This window comes from Impatiens glandulifera, chromosome 5 (genome assembly GCF_907164915.1).
Source record: "Impatiens glandulifera chromosome 5, dImpGla2.1, whole genome shotgun sequence".
Classification (NCBI taxonomy): domain Eukaryota; kingdom Viridiplantae; phylum Streptophyta; class Magnoliopsida; order Ericales; family Balsaminaceae; genus Impatiens; species Impatiens glandulifera.
In genome coordinates, this window is record NC_061866.1 from 45581897 (window position 1) to 45605714 (window position 23818).

The window sequence follows — 23818 nt, forward strand, 5'->3', positions numbered from 1 at the left end:
GTCTATATATGATAAGACTGCCCAGTGAACAATGTTTGGCTTAATCATTATTCATTAATAAAGTTTACATTATATATCAAATCAGTAAATTTCAGATATATAAGACATTCAACTAACCGTTTATATTTCACAGGATCTTTCAACAACTTATACATTTTTTTAAGTTTAAAACCTTTAATCATAGAGTCTTTTTTGTTTTAGAACACATCAATTTTGTTTCTTTTTAATTAAAAACATATTTCTTTTGATTCCCTCTATCAGTTCTAACAATCTCAAGACCAGAGAAAAATATGTTTCTTTAAATCTTTAATTAAAATTTTATTATCAATAAAGTTTTAACATTTTCAATATCATTTAACTCATTTCCACGTATTAATATATCATCTACTTACACTAATAAGACAATCATTTCTTTAATCAGTTTGTACATTCCAAATTTTATTGTCTTGAAACTTCAAGTCATACAAACTCTTAACAAATTTATAAATATTTTTTTTCTAATGATTTATAATCATCTGGAGGGTTCATATATGTGTCAATTAAGAAAAAAAAAACATTATTGAAATGTCAATTATTTATTACTGCTAAAGCTAGTATAAGTCTAAATATTATTGTTTTAACTGGTGCAAACACATATGAATCCTCTTATTTTGACTAAACCTCTTAACAACAAATCTAGCTTAATTTGTTAAGTGAATCATTCTAATTGAGTTTAGTTTAATAAACTTATTTTGATTCAATTGTTTTTTTCTTTTGGAAGATCAACGATCACTAAAGTTTAATTTTTATCAAGTGCTTTCAATTAATCATTCATTTCAGTTTGTAAAACATGTTGTTTGCTAACTTCTACATAAGATTTAGGCTCATTAATACATATTATGTTCATAAAAATAAATCTTTTTTATTTATTTTGTATAAATGATTAATAAATAAATGGGAAAGTATCAGGAGAATAATTAAACATAAAAATATGCTTCATTTTGATTTTGTCTTAACTCTCTCACTTTTTCTAACTAAATTAAGTTCTTTAACTCTCTCACTTTTTCTAACTAAATTAAGTTCTTTATTTTTTAAATTGTCAGTAGAACTTTATGTATTAAAATCACTTCCTAAATTTGAATATTTAATTTCAGAAAAATAATTCTCAATATCATTTGTATTATGAGATATTGAGTTTCATTTTTTTATCATTGTTTTGTTTTTTAAAATTTGACAGTCTTGTTTCTTTTTGTTTTTTTTAACTCTATCATACTTTCATTTTTATGAAAATAAAACTGTGAATTATTATAAAAAGGCTTATAATTCAAATTTTAAAGTTGATTTCTATCTATTAGAAAAGAAAAACATTTTTCATAAAAAAACATCTCTTGAAACAAAAATTTTATCTTTTTCTAGATCACAAACCCTATATCTTTCTGATCATTCGGATAAGCTAAGAAAATGCATTTTATACCTCTAACATCAAACTTATATTTGTTTAGTTGATTATTTAAGCATTAACATATACATCCAAAAGTTTTAACATTATTAAGATTTGGTTTTTCACCATTAAGAATTTCTAAATGACATTTCCATTTAAGAATTATTGTGAGCAACCTGTAGGTGAGTTGCCATAAGAATGACAAGAGAAGACACACCTGAAACATAAGAAACATAAGAGACCTAGTAATTTCAAAAAGATGCCTATATTTTATCTCTACTATCCTATTTTATTGGATTGTATAGACATGTGTCTTATGAAGAATATCTAAAGATTTAAATAGTGATATTATAATAATTTTTGACCGGTCCACATAAGTCTTAAAATGTTGAATATACAAATTTTTTATTTTTTAAAAGAAATGCCCAAGTAAATCTACTAAAATTATCAACCAAAGTCTTTGTATGGACCACATACATCAGCATAAACTAATTCAAAAATAAATTTACTTTTTGTATTAGTATTGTCAACAAATAAATGATGCATCTTAGATTTATTGTAAACATCGCACGGTTTAGAATAAAGAACAATTTCAGGAAAAATATGTTTTATTACTTAATTAGATGGATGTCCCATTTTTACATTAATTATTTAGAATTACAAGTTAAATTATCAATAAAATTGTTTTTATCATCAATGATATTGTCAATTTCTAAGAAGTACAAATTGTTATGTAAAATTCACTTTCTTAGATTTTATCACATACAAGGCCATGTAACAAAGTACATTTGTTATTAAAAACATATTTTATTCTTTTTGATTTCAAAACTTGTGAAACAAAAATCAAATTATAGTTGAAGTAAGTAACATAGAAAACATTAAAAAAAAAAAAAATGTTTTCTTTTTGTTAATTCAACTACTCCAATATAATTTATCAAAATGTTTGTACCATTTGGTAAATATAAAGAAATTGATTTAACCATTTTAGTTAATCTGAAAATAAGAGTTTTATCACAATAAATATGATTGTTAACTTCTATATCAATAATTTAAAAATAGTTTTTGATTCTGTTTTGATTTAAGTTTAAAATGGTGTGATTTTCACAATTAATTTTTGTAATATAATAGGTTAAAAATAAATTTGTACTATATTGGTTAGAAAAAAAAAATTTGTACTATATTGGTTAGAAAAAGTTTCAGCTTTTGAAGATTTAATATCATTAGTTTTCTGAAATTATTTCATCAAATTAGTCAATGTTTCCACGTTCTTTGCAATTAATCAATATTCTTTAATCTCCTTGTTCTTGATTTCCTTTTTCTTTTTCTTCAAAATCAAAATGTTGTTATATTACTGAACTTTTTTTCATTTCTGATCTCCCCTGTTCCCTTTTCACCAATTAGGGAATTCAACCATTTGAAATCAACAATCTTTTAAGTGTCTATTTATTACATAGTGGGTACATTGTAGTGTGTTCTTAAATGTATGTCTTTTACTTTCCTTGAAATCATTCAATGTCTTATTTCTTGTAAAAAGACATTAGTGTCAAATATTTATTTGATTCATGATTAACATCACTCTCTGTCTTTGAACGAATAAGGTTGAATAAACTCAATTAATATAAGGTGCAAAATCAGAAACAAGAATTTGATTCCGAATATTTTTCATAGGATTCATTTAAGCCCGTAAGAAATTAAGTGAGTCTTCCTTTTGTGTTCTCCTCCTCAATTTGATCAGAAACTTGGCAACATTTGTTAACAATGATTTTACGGTCGCATATTGAAAAATGATTAATACGACCATACTCATTCCACCATCTATTCATAGTAGAAAATTATTTTTTAAGAAGAGAATCACCTTGATTTAGTGAGTTTATGTCTTTCTGTAATTGAAATGAATTTTGTTCATTCTTGAATTTTAAATTTCTCCCATAGCTCCATGGTGGTCTCAGTATGAACAAAATCTTCTTTAATGTCTGCACGTAGTGAGTTTAGAATCCAAGAGTGAACAAGTGAATGTGCTTTGTTCCATTTGTATCGATCGTTATAATTATTTGGACAAAAATCTAGTCATTAATAAACCCTTGTTTGGGCTTAGTAGTAAACGCAATTTCAACACTTCTGCTTCAACTAAAATAATTTTTCCCTGTAAAAAGTACAGTCACAATTGCCATACTTGGTTCATCGTTTTTTTAGTACGCTAGGTTCTACTTCTCTTATGGAGTGCGACTAATCCCCGTAGGTTAAGCACACAACCCGTAAACACACTTAATCATTTAACCAAACGCCGAATTTTCCGCTTAACGGGCTCGAACCAGGATCTCAGAAAGGTGGAGACATTCACCTCTTATTATCGCTAGATTAGAAGAGGGGATTACATGGTTGATCGTTGTTTCCCACGTACATAAATTATTCTTCAGCTTTTTGGCTCGATTTCTTTTATTTAGTTTTATCTCTTTAGTTTTGTTTTTTCTTTGAATCACATTTCTTTTTTTTATCGCATTTCTTTGTTATCTTCCTCTGTCTTGCCTTACAGCTTTTCTTTTGGATCTTGACTTTTGCCCGGTTGTAGTTGTTGAATGACTTCTTCTTCCGAATTCATCGTAGTATTTAAATAATTAAGAGAAGACCTTTTCAAAGAATTAGAAGAAGAAACTTCATCAAGGTCTGATACCTTTTTAATTTTCATAATCAAGTGGAGAATTTTGTAATTTAGTAATATTTTTGAATGTGAGAACAAGAATTAAAAAAACATAATTAATCATACGGGATCATCTCCTTATTAATGGATAAAATAAGATAGCTTGATAGATCTTACAAAATAATTAAATTATTGATATCATGACATAAATAAAAGTAACTTTATAATTAAAACTAGTTTACATTATATTCTTATATAAACATTTTCATATGTACAGACCCATTCAAAACATATTTATATTTATTTTAATAAATAATTCAGCTTAATTAGTTTATTTGAAAAAAAATAAGAAAAAAAAGTAAGATGTGATAAATGATCATGTCAAATCTCCGCCTCGTAGTCTCTCTCACGAGAATAAGGATGGATATATCATTTTAGATAATTTATATAATAATATTATTTACTTTTAATCCAATTAATTATAAATAAAAATTGGGTTACTACTTTATTGTTTGTTATTCAACCTCTTTGATTTAGACTTATATATTAAATAATTTTATTTGATGGTGATTAAAAGTTAAGTTCTTAGAATTCTTTTATTAAATAAGGAGGAAAAAGATATAATTATAATATTTTAATATAATATATATTTTTTAAAATTAGTTACTAAACATTATAAAATTAACTATTTGATGGATTTATTTGATAAAGTAGATTTTAGGATAAAACTAGTTTTTATTCCAGAATTAAAATATCTTATCAACAATCTAATCATCCATTTAATCATCAATTTTATCCATTTAATACCACAATTATATTATCTTTCTAAGTCACTTTATCATTTCTCTCTTTAATCCACAATTCTCTCGCGTGCTCTCAACTCAATGATAAATTTATCTTAAAATTTTAAAAATTATTTTTTTCAAAAACAAATTAAAACCCCAAAACTAATTTCCTCAAAAACAAGCCAATTGAAAAATAAGTTGTATATTTAATATATATATAAATGATGAGTGATTAGTCAAAAATGGCAGCTTGAGGCTTGAGATGGTTCTAGAAGAAGAGAAAGCTTTCATGTCTCTTCTCTCTCTACAAGTCTGGTCTTTGAAGATACGAACGCGTTCATCTCGATTGAAATGCGTTCTTGAGCCAATTACCTTCTTCTTTCATCATCTCTTTTCTTGAGCCTATTCAATTACCTCCTGATTCTCTATCTACGCTCGCTCGATTCTTTCTTCCTTCCCAAATTCCTGCTATACTATACATGTTGCTCTTAGCCGCTGAAGCTCAAGGAAGAAGAGATGATCTCATCTACTACGCGCTATCTCCAACGAAATTCGAACTGAAAGATTTCTAGGTATTCAACTTTTTTTTTAAGGTTTTTAGTGTTGTTGAAGGTATAAAGCTCAATCTATTATCGCGAATTTACGATAGTCGATTGAATCAACAAACAACAGATCATATTGTTCAATTTAGGATTTTGATTATTCGATCAATAAGTTGGTATTTTGGTGGTGGAACAGAAGAATTGATCATTTCTGCTTTCAGATTAATCTCTGATAGTTGGAATTCTGTTTGATACACGATCTAGAATCATAATCGTGGATATGAGATTCATCTTCATCTAATCATTGGTGAACATTACAATTGATTTGGACTTTCTTTTGGAGGAAAGGCATATCTTGTGCTCATATTTATGCATTGGATTTTGCCATGGATGCATCACAGACTTGTTCGAATTTACCAGCTCCTTTCCTCATAAAGACGTATGAGATGATTGAAGATTCATTAACTGACTCCATTGTTTCATGGAGTCCAAATGGACTTAGCTTCATTGTTTGGAACCCTCCAGATTTCGCTAGAGATCTACTTCCCCTGTATTTCAAGCACAATAACTTCTCCAGTTTCATAAGACAGCTCAATACATATGTACGATGTTTCCATCTTGTTCTCAATCTCTATCTCACTTTCAGTTTCCTTTGATTTTCTAAACTCAGCTGGTTTGTTCTTATTGTTTAGGGTTTTAGAAAGATTGATCCAGAACAATGGGAGTTTGCAAACGAGGAATTCATCAGAGGACATAAACATCTCCTAAAGAACATTCACAGACGGAAGCCAATCCATAGTCATTCGGGTCAAGCATCACTTCCATTCACTGATTCCGAAAGACAAGAGTTTGTAGAAGAAATCGACAAGTTGAAGCACGAGAAACTCGTGCTTGGATTGGAGTTACAGAAACTACTAGATGATAAAGAGGGACTTGAAGTTCTAGTTCAAACACTTGGACAACGGTTGAATTCCATTGAGAACAGACAAAGGCAAATGATAAACCAATTAACACAACAAGTACCCTCTTCCTCCACCGAAAAAGCCAGCAACAAGAAGAGACGGTTGTTGATCTCGAGTCTTCTATCCTTCAGGGAGGATGAGGAGGAATTGAGCATATCTCCAAGTAATAACGCATGTTTATCTGTCGACAAGTTAGACAAGCTAGAATCGTCCCTAGATTTTTGGGAGAATTTCCTGCATGATTCAAATAAAGAAAGGCATTTATCATCAACAACTGATTCAAGTGATATTCATTCATCTCCACCACCAATGGAATTCGATGTGTCTTCTAAAGATGGTGAAAAGAGCCCTGCTTTGACATTTATGCATCTCAGCATCGACTCAGAACCTAAATCTTCAGGAATTGATGTAAATGTGGAACCTGTTGGTGTTATTAGTAATGAACAACGAGGTGATGATGTGAATCCTCCACCTTTGTTAGTTGCGGGGGAAAACGATGTGTTTTGGGAACAGTTCCTGACAGAGACTCCCGGGTCTGAGACGCAGGAAGTTCAGTCTGCGAGGAGAGATGTTAACTTAACTCAGAAGGAGGGTAAGCAGCAGCAACAAGTTGATAATCAACATCGTCCATATTGGTGGAACCAACATAGTAATAATAATAATGTAAATAACATTACGGAACAAATGGGTCATCTCACTCCCACCGAAAAAACATGATTTATGTTTGAACTTTGAATAGGGTTTGATGTTAAGGTTAATGTAAACTTGGTAAACATTTTACATATATTGATTTGAGCATTTGGTTACCAACCTATCTGTTGTGAAATCGCTTGTCTTTAGCATGTAAAGTAGTTGTGGGTTTGTTTTCAAGTGTCAATTCGTCAATACCTTGGTGCTTTTATGGAGTTTAGGGTGCATAAACATGTTCTTTCTCATTGATCGCATTGATGATCATTAAAAATTATTATTATGAAGATAAAGTGAGCGTAATTGTATGTTTTAATCTGAGGGCTTAGCAGACTGTAAACATAAATTTACTTGGACTAGGATATTGAGATTCTGGACTCTTCTAGCACTATTGCCACAGACTCAATCACCTGTTGCCTCCTTACGTTATAATCAACTTTTTCGACTATTGGCAATGTCTTTTTAGAGACAGTATTGCCCAATTCAAGCCATTCTTCAATCTCTATCTCAAATCTCAAAATAATTTCAGATGTTTTTTCGCTTTAACATGTTTTTGGCACAGGTATAATAAGACTTTTGCGAGATCATCTGGGGAAGTTCCTGGCTCCATTGTTGATGAATACTGTCCACTTTGCAATGCAAGCCATATTACCTTAGGGGCTTACATGGTTTTGTTCTCGAAGTTCCGACATATCGAACCTATGTCAGTTAGATTTCCATTTTATGTTCTAATTAGAAAATATAAAGATGTTAACTTGAGCAATTTATCCTTCGTTTTCATTTCTCTTACTTTTGCTACTATGGATAGTTATCTTCCATCACACTGCTTCATTTCTCACTTTCAAAATACTTATAGAAGATTAATTGTTGATTTTTGTTTCTTTAATTTGTTTATTCAGTGTAAATCTACTACTCCAATATTTTTATTTTATTTGCATTTGCATTTAGGTACTCTATTTGATCTGTTTTATATTTTCCTTTGCCATGTTCTTGCATTATTTATTTCAATGTCAAAGTAACTATAGCAGAAGTGAGTGATGTTTACAGAGTTCATTCTTGTGTCGGTGACAAGTGCAGTTACTGTAACTATAGCAGAAGTAGTCAAGGAATCTGTTACTATGGTGGTATGCTTGAGAATCTTTTTTTTCATCACTCAGTCAAAACTGGTTGAAACAACTATTCACCATTTATGTTGCAGTTTTTATTTTCCATGATGAATTTACATGGCTGAAGGGGTATTGGTTTACTTACATTATGATTGGTGTCGGTTTATTCAACTGGGACAAGTGTAAACCGTTTTTTGCCTATTTCAGTAAGGCTGTCATGACAATTGTCAATTTTCAGTTTCAGGTACTTGAAGCTGCAAAGGGAGGGAGGAATGGGGAAGAAAAAGATCCAAATGGTGGGTCAATACAGATAAATAGTGCTTCCAAATATGTTATTTTGGAGCAGATGGATGATCTTCATAGATAGATTCATAATCAGGTCAATTTCAAACATTATTTTTAAACAAATGCAATTCTCATGGAATTTGAACAGAATTTCATTATCCAGAGCCATCCTTGCCTGATGTTTTCATGTTAATTGTTCATGTTTTGCAATGACTATTTCTCCAATCCAGAGATTTCTTTTAGTAGAAAAAATGGAACCTTATTAGAATAAACACAGCATTAAGGAAAATATTTTTTAAGTACAAATCATTTTTCTTGTTGAGATTGTTCTTGTATATTTTGGAACCTTATTTGATTAAACACAACATTAAGAAAATTATTTTTTAAGTACAAATAATTTTTCTTGTTGAGATTGTTCTTGTATAAATTAATTGATCATATGTGCTGTACTTATCATACCAATTGTGCCAAGCTTAAATATATATATATTGGGTTCTTTTTAGTTACTTCTTTTTCATGTGATTTGATAACAATATAAAGTATTCATCTTTTTTCTATTATAAACTAATTTAGCTCAAATGAATAAAATCAAAATTACATAAATTTAAGTGAAAATCTAACTTTGAAAGGTATTAATTTCTAATAGAAAAAAGAAAAAAGGAAAACAAATGATTTCATAGGAAATAAAGCATAAAATTCAGGGGTAGATATTTTTTCTGTCAAAAGCAGTAATTAGTTCTAGAGCATTGATAGGTAAAATGGACAAACATTAAAGAAATTTGATTTGAAACAAAACAGACCTTGTGAAATCATCTATATCAACTTTAAGCTATTTCGACTCTACATTTCAGTTTGAATTTCGATTTGTAAAGAATGAATAGATGATATATTCCAAATAACTTTGGAAGGATACTACACTAGGTTAAACAATAAATATTGGGCAAAAAGAATTGGATTATTCCCTATATCATCTACACATTTGTTCTTAGTGCAGCACAATATAAAATACCTACACATCTAAACTATTTCTTCCTTATCCAAATTTCATAAAATAATGGAGATACCAAGTTGTTCTTAACAATGAAGAGATATTACTCAATATATCAAGAACAAACCAAAAGAATATGTAAAAACCTTGAATCAATCTCAAAATATAAAGATGATAATAATAATACAACCTCCAAGTCTTTCAATTTCAAAAAGCAAAAACAAAATAAAGTAACTAAATCCAGACCAAGTTAACTTAACAAAATTCAGATGGAACTAAATAACCCAATTAATTCTTCAAAAAACTTAGTTACCAACATTGTGTGCCTTATTGAGGATAACACCCTCATATTTGACTTGGAACCACTTCATTGAGTCCTCCTTTGTAACCCTGTGTTGGATTCCAACACGAGCCTTGCACCTACGGCGACGTCCAACACGGTATCCAGGACGTTCCAAAACCACATAGAAATCCATACCATAAATACCAGTAGAAGGATCATACCTAGAAAACAAACAATTATTATAAATTAGAGAAACCCATGATATATCCCCTACCCAACAGCAAGAAAATCCAATACAATTACTAAATCAAAAACATTTTAAACAAGAACATGATCACTCACTTGATTCCAAGATCAATATGTTCCTGAATACCAAATCCAAAGCAACCAGTATCACTGAAATTCCTTCTTAGAAGCTCATACTCCTTCACCTTCAATCCACTCTCCAAAAGCTGCATTGCCTTCTCACCTCTAACAGTAACATAGCATGCAATCTTCTCATTACGCCTGATCCCAAAAGAACGAACAGTGTACCTAGCTGTAAACCAGAACAAAACAAATTAGATCATACTTCTAATTAAACCATTCAAGACCCATAAACAGAGGAAAACATAATCAATCAATACAACCCTAACCCTAATTAGATAGAAACTAATTACTCATAAAAACAATAAAAGTCTAAAACTTTACCCTTGGAGAAAACTGGGGTCTGTCCGCTCAATTGCTCCAAAACCTATATACACAATAAGGCGGATTCAGATATGAAATCGAATGATATAAACTGAGAAATGGAAGCGGCATTAAGAATCATTACCTTAGCGGCTCTGGTGAGACGATCTCCGCTCTCACCGACAGAGATGTTAAGAACTAACTTTTGAACCTTGATCTCCCTCATGGGGTTTGACAACTTTTTCTCGGAAGCCTGTGTTGACATAACATATACAAAACAAGATCATTACTATCGGAAACGAAGAGCATAGGATCTAGACATTGATGAATAATAGAAATTAGAAAGAAACCATGGCTGAAAGTTGAGTTCGCTGCTGCTGCGATGAAGAGACGGGCTAAGGACGGCGGCAGCGACTATAAGCAACTCTCTGTAACCTAGATTTAGGAGTTTATATAGTAAATATTAGGGTTTTAAGAATTATAAACTTAACCTCAATATGCTTTTAGTTTACAAATTGACTACTCAACTTTATTTCTATGTATATTTTTAATTTATTTATATATAATATTTAATTAACAAATATTAATTATATGGATTCTTACAATTATTGATATACTTATTAAAATAAAAATAAAATATTTAATATTATAAGAAAAAATGGCACTCAAATATATATATATATATATATATATATATATATATATATATATATATATATATATATATATATATATATATATTATATCTACTTAATGAAATATTTTATGTTTGAACTGTGAGATAAGACAGAATAATTGAACATTATTTGACTAGACTTTATGATTATTTTTGAACCAAATAAAAGCTTAAGACCTAATAATTGATTTATTTGAAAAATGGGTTTCTATGTAATTATTTTTTAATGGGCCTGATTCAGTTGGGTTATTTCATTAAGTCAAATCCAAAAACATTATTTTATTCGCTTTTTTTTTATCACTCAATTAATGAATTAAAATATTAAAATATTTTTTAATTAATATTTTTTATTTTATCATTATATATTAATATATTTTAAATATTTTATTAAAAATATTTTATAACTTTTCAAAATTATTATCAATTATTATTTTTTAAATAGTTCAAATTATTTAAAGAATTTGAGTCTAAATAATATCAAGATCATGTGAATTGTTAGTATGACTTGTCATTATTACCCTTTTAATTCAAAGGGTTCTTAGTGGACCTCTTTAATTTAGTGAGTTTTTAAGAATCATATTTTAAATATTTGGTTTATAGTAAGATTTGAAGATTATTTTTGAAGTTTTAAGGATTAATTTGATTCAACTTATACTTGTTTATTATTTTGGATCCAATAATTGAAGTTTCAAGGACAAGTACCAGATTAAGGATATGTGAAAAGATTTATTTCGGTCTTCCCTTTTCCACAGAACATTTGGAGGAGATTATTAACCTTGGGATAGAGCTTACCAGTTTGCTTATTGCAATCTTAGATCAACTACTTGGCATTAGTAAGCTAGTTTTGGTTGCTAAGCAAGCCTGGTGAGTTTCTGTTCACTTCTTTGTTTACTTCTTAATTGATCGTCTTATTATTGGTATTGTGGTAAACAACTTCTTGCTTGGTGCATGAATTTTTTTTTTGGAAAATTATGAATGAAATCGTTGGATGAATGTTATTTTTATTTTTATTTTTTAGAATTAAAATTGAAGTAATTATTTAAATTTAAAAATTAGAAAATTATGAGGTTATTTTATATTTTAGCATAAGTTTTTATTTTATTATATTTTTTTTGTGGGCTCGAATGCACTTATTCCTAAAGTAAATTCTCTCTTGTACTAGTAATAAAAAAAAAAGTGATAAGAAAGAAAAAAAAATTATATAATAAGATTAAATGATAAATGAGGAAGGAAAAAATAAAATTACATTTAAATGTGTTTAAAAACAAAAATTGCAAACATAAATAATCTTAGCTATAAGCGGAATCAAACTAAAACTAGATTTCCCAATTTCGTTTTATCAACAATGTATAAAGAGGGTCATTCGATGAATACAATATTTCTGAGTAATATGAAGTAGCAAGAACATGGTCCAAAATCTTTGTCATCTTCTTCTTCTCTTCAGCCCCCAAGTTGAATTCACATATACAATCAAGTAATAGTGACCTAAATATGAAGTCCACAACATATAATTAAAAACTAATTCAGACATATGTCAACAATATCCAGGAAGAATATGATGTCCAGTATATGTATAAGAATTATAACAGTAGTTTGAATAGAATCACATTATATCCATATGTAAGAACCAAGGAAGAAAGAAGATTAAAATAACGGAAGCCATTAAGATGTTGCAAATGGTTCTTTGACACTTGTGATTGTTTTCTATTCCTGAAGAAAAGTTCATGTTAGCTGCTGCTGCAGTTTCCATGAAACTCATCTCTCTCAATTGCACCATATATATTCTTCTCCTCTCTTCTTCAACATTAATTACACTATTTCTTATGTTCTTCGCTATCATCCCACATATTTCACACCTTCTGCAAAAACAAGAATCTTAATTAAATAAACCACATTAACCCAATAATTTGATTCATATATGAATTATGAATGATATGTATATATACATGTTGCCTTTCTGCTTAAACCAAGTCTCTGCACATTGCATATGTGAGAATCCAAGTTCATCTTTGCATCCACAACCAAGCTGGATAAGTTGTGAATCTGAATCATCAATTGATTGATTGATATCATGAGAACCCAAATGGCAAATCCTGCAAATTGTTTTCTCAATCGTATCATCATCATCATCATCAATGGCAGTTTGTTCATTTTTAATCTCAATGATGACAGATCGTGATCCATCCTCTATATCTAGAGGCTCCATCACCACAATTCTATTAATCAGTGGTGGTGTTTTGTCTTTCCTGTTTCCTTCGATCTCATTCTCATCATCAACAGCAACAGCAGCCTTCTCTTTTACATACTCATTGCCAGAACTTGTCGTCGAACTGCTAGTATCATTTTGGGCATCATCATTTGGCGATCTATCCGTCGTACCCATCAACAGAATCCTATTACTACAAATGGGTATTGAACTGGATATACTTCAATTAGGATTAAGGATAAGTAATTGATAAAAAGTAAAACCCAGATCTGAAAACTTACCAAGATTGCGTCTTGAACGAATTCAGAGGACACGGAGAAATGGAGTTAGGCAATGGTTATCATCTGTTGTTACGTTTGATCAAGGTAAGGGCGACGACTGAGTAAATGAAAGTCTTAATAAAAAAAGTATTTAAGGATAAGCTTTGAATCAGTATTCCTTCATTGGTATCGCCGAAATGATTGGCAAAGAATAACGCAAATTCCTTCATTGGAAAGTTCCACCAAATTTTGATTCCGTTTCCGCCTTCTGTCCGACGACGACCGCCAGCTATATCGAATCTCTTCCTCGATCATTTATTATTATTATTATTATTATTTTAATTTATTAATAATTATCCTTATTTTACTAGGTATAAAAATGTCCAAGTAATCCTTATTCAAACCTAGAAGTAAGAGTTAGATTTCAGCCTGCACGACGTTATGGATTAGAATCCTTCCTGCGGCCATTCAATTTTTTATTAAGTGTATTTCCGAGCTATATGTCTTCACGAGGTTCTGGATTTGAAGCGAGTAAGTTAAGTGTATTTCCGAGCTATATAATTTAACGGCGTTCTGAATTTGAATCGGCCTCTGTATGATTTTGGGTCACGAGGTTCTGGGTTTGAAGCGACTTCTTAAGGTATTAGGTTAAGTGTATTTTCGAAATATATGATTTAATGGCGTTCTGAATTTGAATCGGCCTTTTATGATTTTGGGTTAAGTTATTTTCGGGCTGTAGGTTAGGTGTAAGTAGGTTCTGATTGAGCAGAACCAGCATTATAACAAAAATAAAAATTAAATAAATATGTTCCAAGTATAAAATAAAGGTGTGGCAGGTCAGTTGCTTCATTCTATCAAAACCCTTATTCTAAAAACTGCTTTTCTTAAGTGTTAATTTTATTTTATTTTATTGAATTACCATAGAGATGAAAAATATAATAAAATAAAATGTGAATGAAAAGACATATACATTGGGAGAATCAAGCTAAAGTGTTTTAGTTAACAAGACAAACAAACTGGCAATGGCTACATAAAATTCATGTTCCTTAGAGATAACAAATAAAAATAATAACATTTTCACTTGGGATTTCTTCTACCATCAAAATAATGTACAGTAGGAGGAGTTATTGTTTTGCTTAGATAAGGATATAATAGATCACACCAACAGAGATAAGAGAAGAGAGCCCCATATGTTACAATTTACGGTACTGAGTAAAAACCTGCATTATATTTCGATTCTAATCGGCCTGATACCAGTGAAACAATACTCTAGATATTAAGTAGGCGGAAGAGGAGGAGATGGGTGAGGTAAATTGATGCCATTTAGCCGCCTTATGTGCTCAGGTATCAGCCGGTTGATTAAATCCGATGAAGCACTACCTAACTGTAACAGGAAAGAGGGATCATCGTTAAAATAAGAACAATTAAGCAGAGAATAAGATATGGGACTTACTTCCTGTTTGAAGTTGAAAAGTGGTGGCAAAGGTCGACCATTTGGGAGCCGGACATTGGGTTCGCGAAGATCATTAAAGAACGGATGAGCACATGCTTCCAACTGAAACAATAAGGGATGCAAACCAAAATAAGATGTTTATCTATGTTTCTGCTTTTGTATTCATATACAGGAATGTACCAAAAGTGTTTTCAAATGGGGGTTCACCCCTATAAACGGAACTATATATAAGGACAGCATTCTCACCGCTGTGCAACGTAGGCTTGGTGAATATTGAAGCAACCGCGATGCGAGATCAATTGCTTCAGGAGGCATACGCTTGTGAAAAACCTTTAAAACAAAACTAGTGTTAATTTTCTAACTTCTTAGAATTGCCAAGTGATGTCAGAATTCAATGGAGTACCTTATGCCAAGGATGAGCCTTAATTTGAGGAAATCTGAAATCAGAATAGTTTGGGTTCATACATCTAATTTCCTCTCGAGTGGGAGTACCAAGGACCTGACAAAGGAAATTATGTCATAGATTTAGTTATGATGATCCTCCATACATAATAAACTGACAAAAAGGAAAAAACAGTATGTACCTTGATAATCTCTACAAGTTGATCAACTGCATTTTCTCCCGGGAACAATGGCTATGCAACAGGGTTTTGACATAAGTTAGCATGAGCATCATGATTTTGAGATTTTGAGATAACGGGATCAAGACCAATCTGAAGAAATGAGACATACCTGTCCAAGGAGAAGCTCGGCCAAAACACAGCCAGCTGACCAGATATCAATTGACGTGGTGTATTCTGTTGCACCAAAGATTAGCTCTGGGGCCCTGTAGTATCGGGAGCATATGTATGATATATTTGCCTCGCCCTTGACCTGGTTATGACAAAGTAGAGAACTAAAGATCCAGAAGTTTAAATGTTCCTTCTTAATCAAAAGGTTGGAAGATATACCAGAACTTTTGCACTTCCAAAGTCACAAAGTTTAACCTGGTGAGTTAAAGCATCAACCTACAAAGGACCGAGATTGGCCAGACAACAGGTTCGTAAGCAAAGTACAGAAAAGGAAAAAGTCTAGCTATGTTTGGTTAACTATTGAATTGGAAATGGAATTGAGGGTCCAACTCTAATTTTGTTGTTAAATTATCCATGTGTCGGTATGGTATGTTAAGGCCTCGGTCCAACATGGTAACATTTTTTTTTAAGTCGATATGACCCGTTAAAGTATTTTATTAATTTTATGAATTGCATATATTAATATTGATGAAGAATAAAAGAGAACAAAATTAAATAAATTTCTTAATTATAATTGACTTTTTCCAAAAACATAGGAATTGAGTTGTAATTAATTTCCAAAACTCTTATAGAATTGGATTTTGGATTCTAAATCCAATTCAAGTTCTAACTATCCAAACATAACAACCAAATAATATGCATGGAATAAGCAATTACATACCAGAATGTTTTGGGGTTTCACATCCCTATGAGAAACACCGGGAACAGTATGAATGTAAGCCAGTCCTCTAAAAATCTGCAATTAGAGCATTCTTGTTAAGACTTTGGAAACTACACTTAAAAAAATCAAAATATTGACAACAAATTCACACCTGATACATATAGAGTTTTACATAGATGAGTGGCATCCTCTGATTCGCATCATTATAGTGGTTTAAGACACGGAACAGTGTCTCAGGCACATATTCCATGACCAAATTTAAGAAAAGCTCATCTCTATTTGTTGTAGAGAAGAAGCAATGTTTCAGAGAAATGACATTGGGATGATCCATCAATCGCATTAATTGCAGCTCGCGGTTTTTATACCGTTTGTCCTGCAAAACCTTCTTTATTGCTACACTCTCTCCTGTTTCCAGACATTTTGCCTTGCATTGAAATTACACATTATCAGCAAGTTTGGGAACAAACAGACCAGAATGTACAAGTATCAATGTCATATAAAAAAATCGTATACCTGAAAAACAATGCCAAATGAACCAGTACCCACAATGCGCTCTGCCATGTAACTGATTGTCTGCAAATAATTACTCAAATACATTAGACCTAGGTTTGGAATTCTCCCAAGCTAATCATACATTCTTCTTTCTACCAATATGAACATGCATAATAACTAATAGCAGGAAACATAAAATCATGTATTAACCTGTTTGGGTTCACCATTTTTACCACCTATTGTTGTAGATATTATGTGACCTGTGACTTGCCCATTCCCCTCCGCTGCACCTGAGGTCATTTCCTGTAATCGAATGGATAAATAAAACAAGGGTTAGAAAGAACTTAGAACAATTAACACAGGTAAATCTAGAAATGAACCACTAACAGTCTTACTAATCATGTACCATTGCAACATTAAACATCTTAAATTCAAGTAAGCATCGCATCACTGAATAAAAGGGAGTGAGGAAGAGGGTAAACAAACCATGTCCACCAAGAAAGTAACATATGCCATGAAACTTGCATTTGAAACAATAGAAAGTCCAAAAAGGCATCCAATTCCACCAATTGCATGAAGCAAACCAATACTAAAAGGACTTCAAAGGTAAGAAAAACTGAAATGTTTGAGTGGATCACGCAACCTCAGGAAGACGTTTCATAAAAAAAAAAAGCTAGTTCTGACCATCGACCTAAATATTTTACAAATTAGAAAGATCAACCAAATATAACCTAAAAATGGACGAAAATCAGAAAGATAATACCTAAATGAGCTAAAAAAAAGGCCTCCAATATCAAATTCAGAATCTAGGAGAAGTTAAAACGACTGGGGGGAAATGATCTAAAATGAAAGAAACACACTATACACCACCATTACTTGAGGAGACTAAAGTAAGGGTCTGAACAGAAGATCAGAGCTGATTAGTAACTCATCGATGAAGAATCAGATAACATTGAGCTCCGATTGACATAGAAAGTTAAAAAAGTAGTTGGGCAAGCAGGTAGAGAGATAGATCGGTCAGTAAGTACCTTGTCGGAGTCCATATCAGACCGGCGAGGAGGGACGAGGTTGAGTGTAGCCTGGTCTGTAGGATTCTCAGGCCCCATCGGTATGGCGGCCATCTCAGAGATGGGTCTTCCTTCCTTTCCTTCCTTCCTTACTTCTCTACTGTACTGCCGATCTTCTTCTTCTTCTTCCCCTTCTCTTCTCTACTGTGACTTCTCTCTCTCTCTCTCCTACCTGATTACCTAAACCAGAAAGGCAGCCAGCAGCAACACAGTAGTCGTTCATTCCGCGAGAGAAGTAAATATAGTAAAGGAGACTTACACCTACGCGCAAACTCACACCGTCAACACCACGCTCACAAAGAAACTTCAAACTTTTTATTTATTTACAATTATTATTATCTATATTATATTGTTCATGTTCGGAAAATATTGTCGCGACACCTAAGTGAGACATATGAACAAGACAATGATAGGTTTCTAAAACATATGGGATTTGTTTATGGACATGTTATCGAAAGTAGAAAAAAAATGAATGAAGGACGACTTCTTACTTGCTAACATAGAAATTATATTAGGTAGGTGTCACAACAAAACAAAGTTAGAATTAAGGTTTTGAGAAAATTTAATTTTGAATAATGTCTCGTAATAATTTTATGATTGTTTAGAGTTGTTATTAGTGGTCTCGACTTTAGATATTTAACTAAGTTATATTTGAAAAACGAAATCATACTTGCTAGCATAGAAACTTCATTGGATGTCACATTGGGACATCAGATTGAGATAATGAACAATAGACACATAATATATGAGAAAGAAAATTCAAAAATTATAATTAGTGTTTCAAAAAAACCTAATCTTGGTAGTTGAATATCTAAAGAATATGTGTCCAAAAGATGACTTCATACTATAGCATATAAACTCTAATAGATGCCACAACGGAACATCATATCGAGATAACGTTAGTAGACACAATCGAATAAGCCAACATATATCTTTGAAAGAAAAATCAAAGATGTCGATGATAGTTAAGGTTCTGAAAAATCTAATATTGTGAATAATATCTTTGATATTTCATGGCTATTTAGAGTTATTTATCCTTATCCGGAAAAACGTGTCAATTTTGAAAATAAATATATATATTATGTGTGCAATGAATTAAAAGGTATCACATTTTTGCAATATTATAACAAAATTTGTAAGTAAATGAAGAAATGATAATTTCTTCCTGAAATTATGTATACGGTAAATCCGTTATGATAAGCTTTTAAAAAAAGAAAAGAAATCATTGTTATTTAGTGTTGAGAAAGTTGGTTGAACCTAGTCACAATGGAATTTAAAGTAACACATTTAATCGAAGAAACTCTATTTGGGCAATTTCTTTATTAAGCCCATCAAAAGTAACACTTTTCTTTTACTTTATATATGGCCAAAATGTGTAAACACACCACCTCTTTTATTCATCAATTACATCTACAAAACTGACTATTTATTAATCAAATTTAGATATAAAAAGCAATCTTTTTAAACTTTCTTAACAAAACAATATCCTTTGCAACCTGAATTATGTGAGAATCTACCTGATAAAAATATTGATTAATCAATATATTAATATATAAATTATAAATATAATCAATATTTCTAAGTGTTTGAATAGTTATAGTTTTTATAGTCCCCTTAAGTTCTCCATTTTATATTTAATTATATTTTGTTATCTTATTAATTTCCACCGTATTGATTAAATAATAATATATTATTATTTATTATAATTAATTAAATATTATTAAAATTAAAGGATAATGCCTAAATTTAAAAGAATAAATTTTATCTTTAATATTAAATTAATTATATATATATATAATAATAATAATAATATGTGATACATTGGTTACTCAAATGTCAAAGTTATTTGTCATGTATTATTTAATTAAATATTCTGCTATTTGGACCATGAATCCATAATAATTATATTATAGTAGTTTAGTTATTAAATATATATTGACTTAATCATATATAAAATCTCAAGTAATCCCTCAATTTTGTTAGATATACAGAACTAGATCTGAGTTTTGAAAAAAATATTTAATTTGCTTAAAATTATTATATTTATATATTTTAGTAGAATATTAATTTTGATAACAGGCCCTATGTAATATATTTCTAAAATTTTTAAACGGATTGATTTTTTTTTAGAACTTTATGTTTTTTTTCTTCTTCCAAAATGCGATTAATTCTCGTGGATTAAGTATATAACCCGCAAACATACTTAACCATTTAACTAGACGAGCGTATGAATAACTCAACATAATACCTTAGAAAAGTATCCACCTCATATTTTAAAACACATCTATTGTTAATAAGTATCAAAATAGAAAATACAACAAAAGTAAAAGAAGCGTCTAAAAATGGCGTATATCTGATATTCGTAGGTACCCGATGATTGAGTTCGAGTATTTTAAATCAGAATCGAACATGGTGAGGGAAAAAAGTACCCGATTGGGTTCAGGAATACATAAGGTACGTACGAAACTCAAACTCGATACCTAATATTTGACTATATTAGTATTAAAATTAATACCTAATATTTGACTATATTAGTATTAAAATTAATATTTTTTTAAAGTTTAATGAACCTTTCAAATACTCATCATGACAAATATTATCATAAATACATTATTTATTTTGTTTTTATCACATTCAAATCCAAATTTCTTTTTTAATATTCTGAAAAAATTATTTATTTATTTTTTTAATATTCTTCGTCTTAAAAAAATAGTAATAAAATGTTATTTCTCTCCCCTTTTTATTTTTGTCTACAATTAACTTTTTTCCCTAAAGGTTATCACATTCTTTAACATTTATGTGGAGTAGATTTTCGACATGTATGAGTTTGCTTAAACTCTAGAACGAGGCTTATCACTAAAGAATTTGTGTTAATCAAAGCGAGATACAATGATTTTTACTCAAACGTCCTCAAATGCTTCTTTGCCACAATCATTTATCAAATCAGGAAGAAGGAAATCCAACCATCGATCAAGTCTTGAGGGATAGATCAATGATAGTAACTCACTCATTTATTTGTGGAAGTGAATCCCGTTACTCAATAAAATTAGACCATTTGTTAAAATTAAAATATTCAATATTATAAAGTCACAAAAACAATTATATTTAAATCCCGCTAATTCAATTTTGTTTATTTATTTATTTTGTGTCAATTTCATTTTAGTCAATAATTGGTTGAAGGTTATTTTTATTCATTTTATTTTGATATAAGTTTTATTTTATTTGTCTAAAGATGTGGTTAGCTTATTATGATTTTTTTAATTATAAATTTAATTAGATCTTATTAGATTGGTTTATATTATATATAATATATATTGGAACAAATTGTATCAAATATTTGGTCCATTTTACAATTCTTTTTAATATCAACTATTTACATTAAATAATTCATATTCAATAAGTTTATTAAATAACTTTAAAATTATTATTTTAAAATAATCAAATTACAAATAAAATAAAGTTCAAAATTAATGATTTATGTAACAAAATCAAAATAAAGTATATAAATACTTATTTATATGTTTAACTAATATTATACATTTTTGGTCTTTTAAGTTGATTATTTTCACCTAACTACTCCGGAGTCGGTTGGGGTGTCATACTAATTCTATTTAAATTTAAAAAAAATAATATCTAACAAATAAAAAAATTCATGGAAAAAGTCCTACTAACTCTTTCTATAAAAAAAAATTCATACATTTATCTTACCTTAATTTCGGTATATCTTAAATTCAGTATACCTTAATTTCGGTACAATATCAATATTATACATTTCATATATAAAAACATAATAATTTAACAAAAAAAACTAATTTAATATAGTTATTACATAAAACGTTACACAAAATTTAAAATATTTATTATAAAATAAAATATTATTCTTGAAATTCAATATTTTTAAAAACTAACCAATATTAAAAATTAAATTTACAAAAATTTAAATTATTAAAATTAAACATAAGTATAATTTTTAAGTTAGACTAAAGTAAATACGAGAGAAATTCAAAACGATCTTCAATACTATTTGTATATAAATTGATAATACAATTCATTAGAAAATAATAATAATAAATATTAGTTAATTTAGATTTGAATAATAAATTTTTCTCTCTTTCTAATTGAACAATTCAAATTTATCATATGTATGATTTTTTTTCTAAGTGAAATTTATCTCTTTTTAGTTAATTATTTGTGCACACTAATACTTTCACCATTTTAAGACTCAAACTATTCCTAAAAAGATTAATTATTATTTTACTTAAGCTAAAAATAGATTTATTAGCAATCGTTGAGGATGACATTTCAAAATTATTATTGACAATAATTTTGAAAGAATTTGGTACTTAGTTTACTCATTTCCACCACTTTAAGAGATTGAAAGTTTGATTAGATTTTTTTTTAATTTTATCGTCTAGTCTAGACATAGTCTAGACATATATTGAATAATATTACAGTATAATTATATTTTATTTTGATTTTAAAAAAATATATGTTTTTATAATTAAATTAATATTAAATTTATTTATTTCCTTATAAATTATATATATATATATATATATATTAATTTATAAATACTATTTCGATATTTCGGTATACCAAAAATTTGAATATCTCATATCTTTACCGTATAAATAATTTCGGTATCAGTACCATACCTTAAATTTTTTTCGATATATCCTAAAAATCGATATTTTCGATATATTGCGGTACAGTATTTTCGATATATCTATAATATCAGTAATTTTTCTCACCCTTATTAATAATATAACTAAAATTTACGTACTTCATTAGCTTTAAGTTAATTTATATATGTAATTTATTTGTTAATTCTAAAATTAATATATTTAAGATGCAATTAATTTTTAGTATAAACTAGGGTAATAACGATTGATTATTTGTCTAGGGTCTCTAAGTTGTTGATAAAATGATTTCCAGTTTAAAAATGGGCCTCTAGGCCACACTTAATTTGTTCAATGTATGATATTACAACATATAAAATATATACATTTTCATTTGAAATAAGTGTGATTGTATGATATTGTAGTGATATAAGTATAATTCAGATAGTCACAAATAAAATTATTGTTGAAAATTCTTCAAGCTAACATTAATTATTGTCTAATGATTAGATAATAAGTGATTAAATATATAAGTTGAGACTTTAATATTAAATTTGAAAAGCTGCATACTTAATTTGTTATTATTCTTTCCTCTTAATATTATAAGCAAACCTAAATAGGAAGGAATTCCTTAGATTCTTGCTTGCACTTAAATTCTAATATCTCAAGATTAATTAAATTTCTAAGAGAAAACATAAATAAAATTTATTAATATATGATTGTTTAAATTGTATTTTAAATTATTATTTAATTTAAATATAAAAATATGATAAAAAAATGTTAATAAAAAATTTGATTGTTTTATGATCCAAAATTACAACCAGCTTTTAATAAGTTTTTAAATATTCATAGTTACTTACATATTTTTTTTTTATTATTACATATGAAGAATTGATTTTAAATGTCTTATTTTATATAAATATTTGAATTTTTTGAGATATAAGTCTAACGATTTCTATGTAAATTCTCAATTTTAATTGTCTTATTTTATATAAATAATGGGAAAAAAAACATTCGATTACATCTGAAAGCGTTTTGAGTTTAAGTAGGTTCACGACTGTGGATGTCAAATGAAAAAACATGTTATATAAGAATATTTGAATAGTAAAAACATTAAATAAATTATACATTATACAAGAAATAGATTTATTTTATTTTATTGTTATATTAAAGTAATATAATTCATGGGTAGCAATGAATTGTTAATTTATTAGTGAATTATTTGTAG

At 29.0% G+C, this 23818-nt stretch overlaps 4 protein-coding genes across 5 annotated transcripts; 1 reads left to right on the plus strand and 3 right to left on the minus strand.

Annotated features, from left to right (window-relative positions):
- The first annotated feature begins 5107 nt into the window (after window positions 1-5107).
- On the plus strand, window positions 5108-7120 carry LOC124938537 (heat stress transcription factor A-4c-like). Its single transcript, XM_047478996.1, has 2 exons — window positions 5108-5987; window positions 6078-7120. Exons 1-2 carry the CDS (start codon window positions 5772-5774, stop codon window positions 7062-7064), a joined length of 1203 nt encoding a protein of 400 aa, XP_047334952.1. The 5' UTR covers window positions 5108-5771; the 3' UTR covers window positions 7065-7120.
- Window positions 7121-9528: 2408 nt separating this feature from the next.
- LOC124938178 (60S ribosomal protein L11) lies at window positions 9529-10819 on the minus strand. Its single transcript, XM_047478569.1, has 5 exons — window positions 10716-10819; window positions 10511-10618; window positions 10387-10429; window positions 10039-10234; window positions 9529-9917 (listed from the first exon to the last, which is right to left on the minus strand). The coding sequence occupies exons 1-5, from the start codon at window positions 10716-10718 to the stop codon at window positions 9719-9721; spliced, it is 549 nt and encodes a 182-aa protein (XP_047334525.1). The 5' UTR covers window positions 10719-10819; the 3' UTR covers window positions 9529-9718.
- Window positions 10820-12540: 1721 nt separating this feature from the next.
- On the minus strand, window positions 12541-13786 carry LOC124940384. 2 transcript variants are annotated; one of them, XM_047480899.1, is made up of 3 exons: window positions 13529-13786; window positions 12988-13458; window positions 12541-12900 (listed from the first exon to the last, which is right to left on the minus strand). In XM_047480899.1, exons 2-3 carry the CDS (start codon window positions 13422-13424, stop codon window positions 12645-12647), a joined length of 693 nt encoding a protein of 230 aa, XP_047336855.1. In that variant the 5' UTR covers window positions 13425-13458; window positions 13529-13786; the 3' UTR covers window positions 12541-12644. The 2 variants fall into 2 exon arrangements, with proteins under 2 accessions (XP_047336855.1, XP_047336854.1); XM_047480898.1 differs by having other exon boundaries at window positions 12542-12900; window positions 12988-13440.
- A 774-nt stretch (window positions 13787-14560) lies between these two features.
- On the minus strand, window positions 14561-18168 carry LOC124937977 (shaggy-related protein kinase eta-like). The gene is made up of 12 exons (XM_047478322.1): window positions 17933-18168; window positions 17115-17207; window positions 16926-16985; window positions 16564-16836; window positions 16413-16487; window positions 15911-15967; window positions 15693-15833; window positions 15545-15595; window positions 15364-15459; window positions 15207-15290; window positions 14961-15062; window positions 14561-14891 (listed from the first exon to the last, which is right to left on the minus strand). Exons 1-12 carry the CDS (start codon window positions 18023-18025, stop codon window positions 14784-14786), a joined length of 1233 nt encoding a protein of 410 aa, XP_047334278.1. The 5' UTR covers window positions 18026-18168; the 3' UTR covers window positions 14561-14783.
- Window positions 18169-23818: the final 5650 nt, after the last annotated feature.

Bases quoted from the DNA above. Each gene is read 5' to 3' on its own strand.
- LOC124938178 (XM_047478569.1), bottom strand. The intron at 10,235-10,386 runs GTAAAGTTTTAG...TCTGGTTTACAG, and splicing joins GACCCCAGTTTTCTCCAAGG to CTAGGTACACTGTTCGTTCT. The intron at 9,918-10,038 runs GTGAGTGATCAT...TTTGTTTTCTAG, and splicing joins CATATTGATCTTGGAATCAA to GTATGATCCTTCTACTGGTA.
- LOC124938537 (XM_047478996.1), top strand. From the start codon at position 5,772: ATGGATGCATCACAGACTTGTTCGAATTTACCAGCTCCTTTCCTCATA. The intron at 5,988-6,077 runs GTACGATGTTTC...CTTATTGTTTAG, and splicing joins TAAGACAGCTCAATACATAT to GGTTTTAGAAAGATTGATCC.
- LOC124940384 (XM_047480899.1), bottom strand. From the start codon at position 13,424: ATGGGTACGACGGATAGATCGCCAAATGATGATGCCCAAAATGATACT. The intron at 12,901-12,987 runs GTATATATACAT...TTGTTTTTGCAG, and splicing joins TTTAAGCAGAAAGGCAACAT to AAGGTGTGAAATATGTGGGA.
- LOC124937977 (XM_047478322.1), bottom strand. From the start codon at position 18,025: ATGGCCGCCATACCGATGGGGCCTGAGAATCCTACAGACCAGGCTACA. The intron at 16,488-16,563 runs GTGTGAATTTGT...CTCTAATTGCAG, and splicing joins TAAAACTCTATATGTATCAG to ATTTTTAGAGGACTGGCTTA. The intron at 14,892-14,960 runs GTAAGTCCCATA...TTCCTGTTACAG, and splicing joins TTTTCAACTTCAAACAGGAA to TTAGGTAGTGCTTCATCGGA.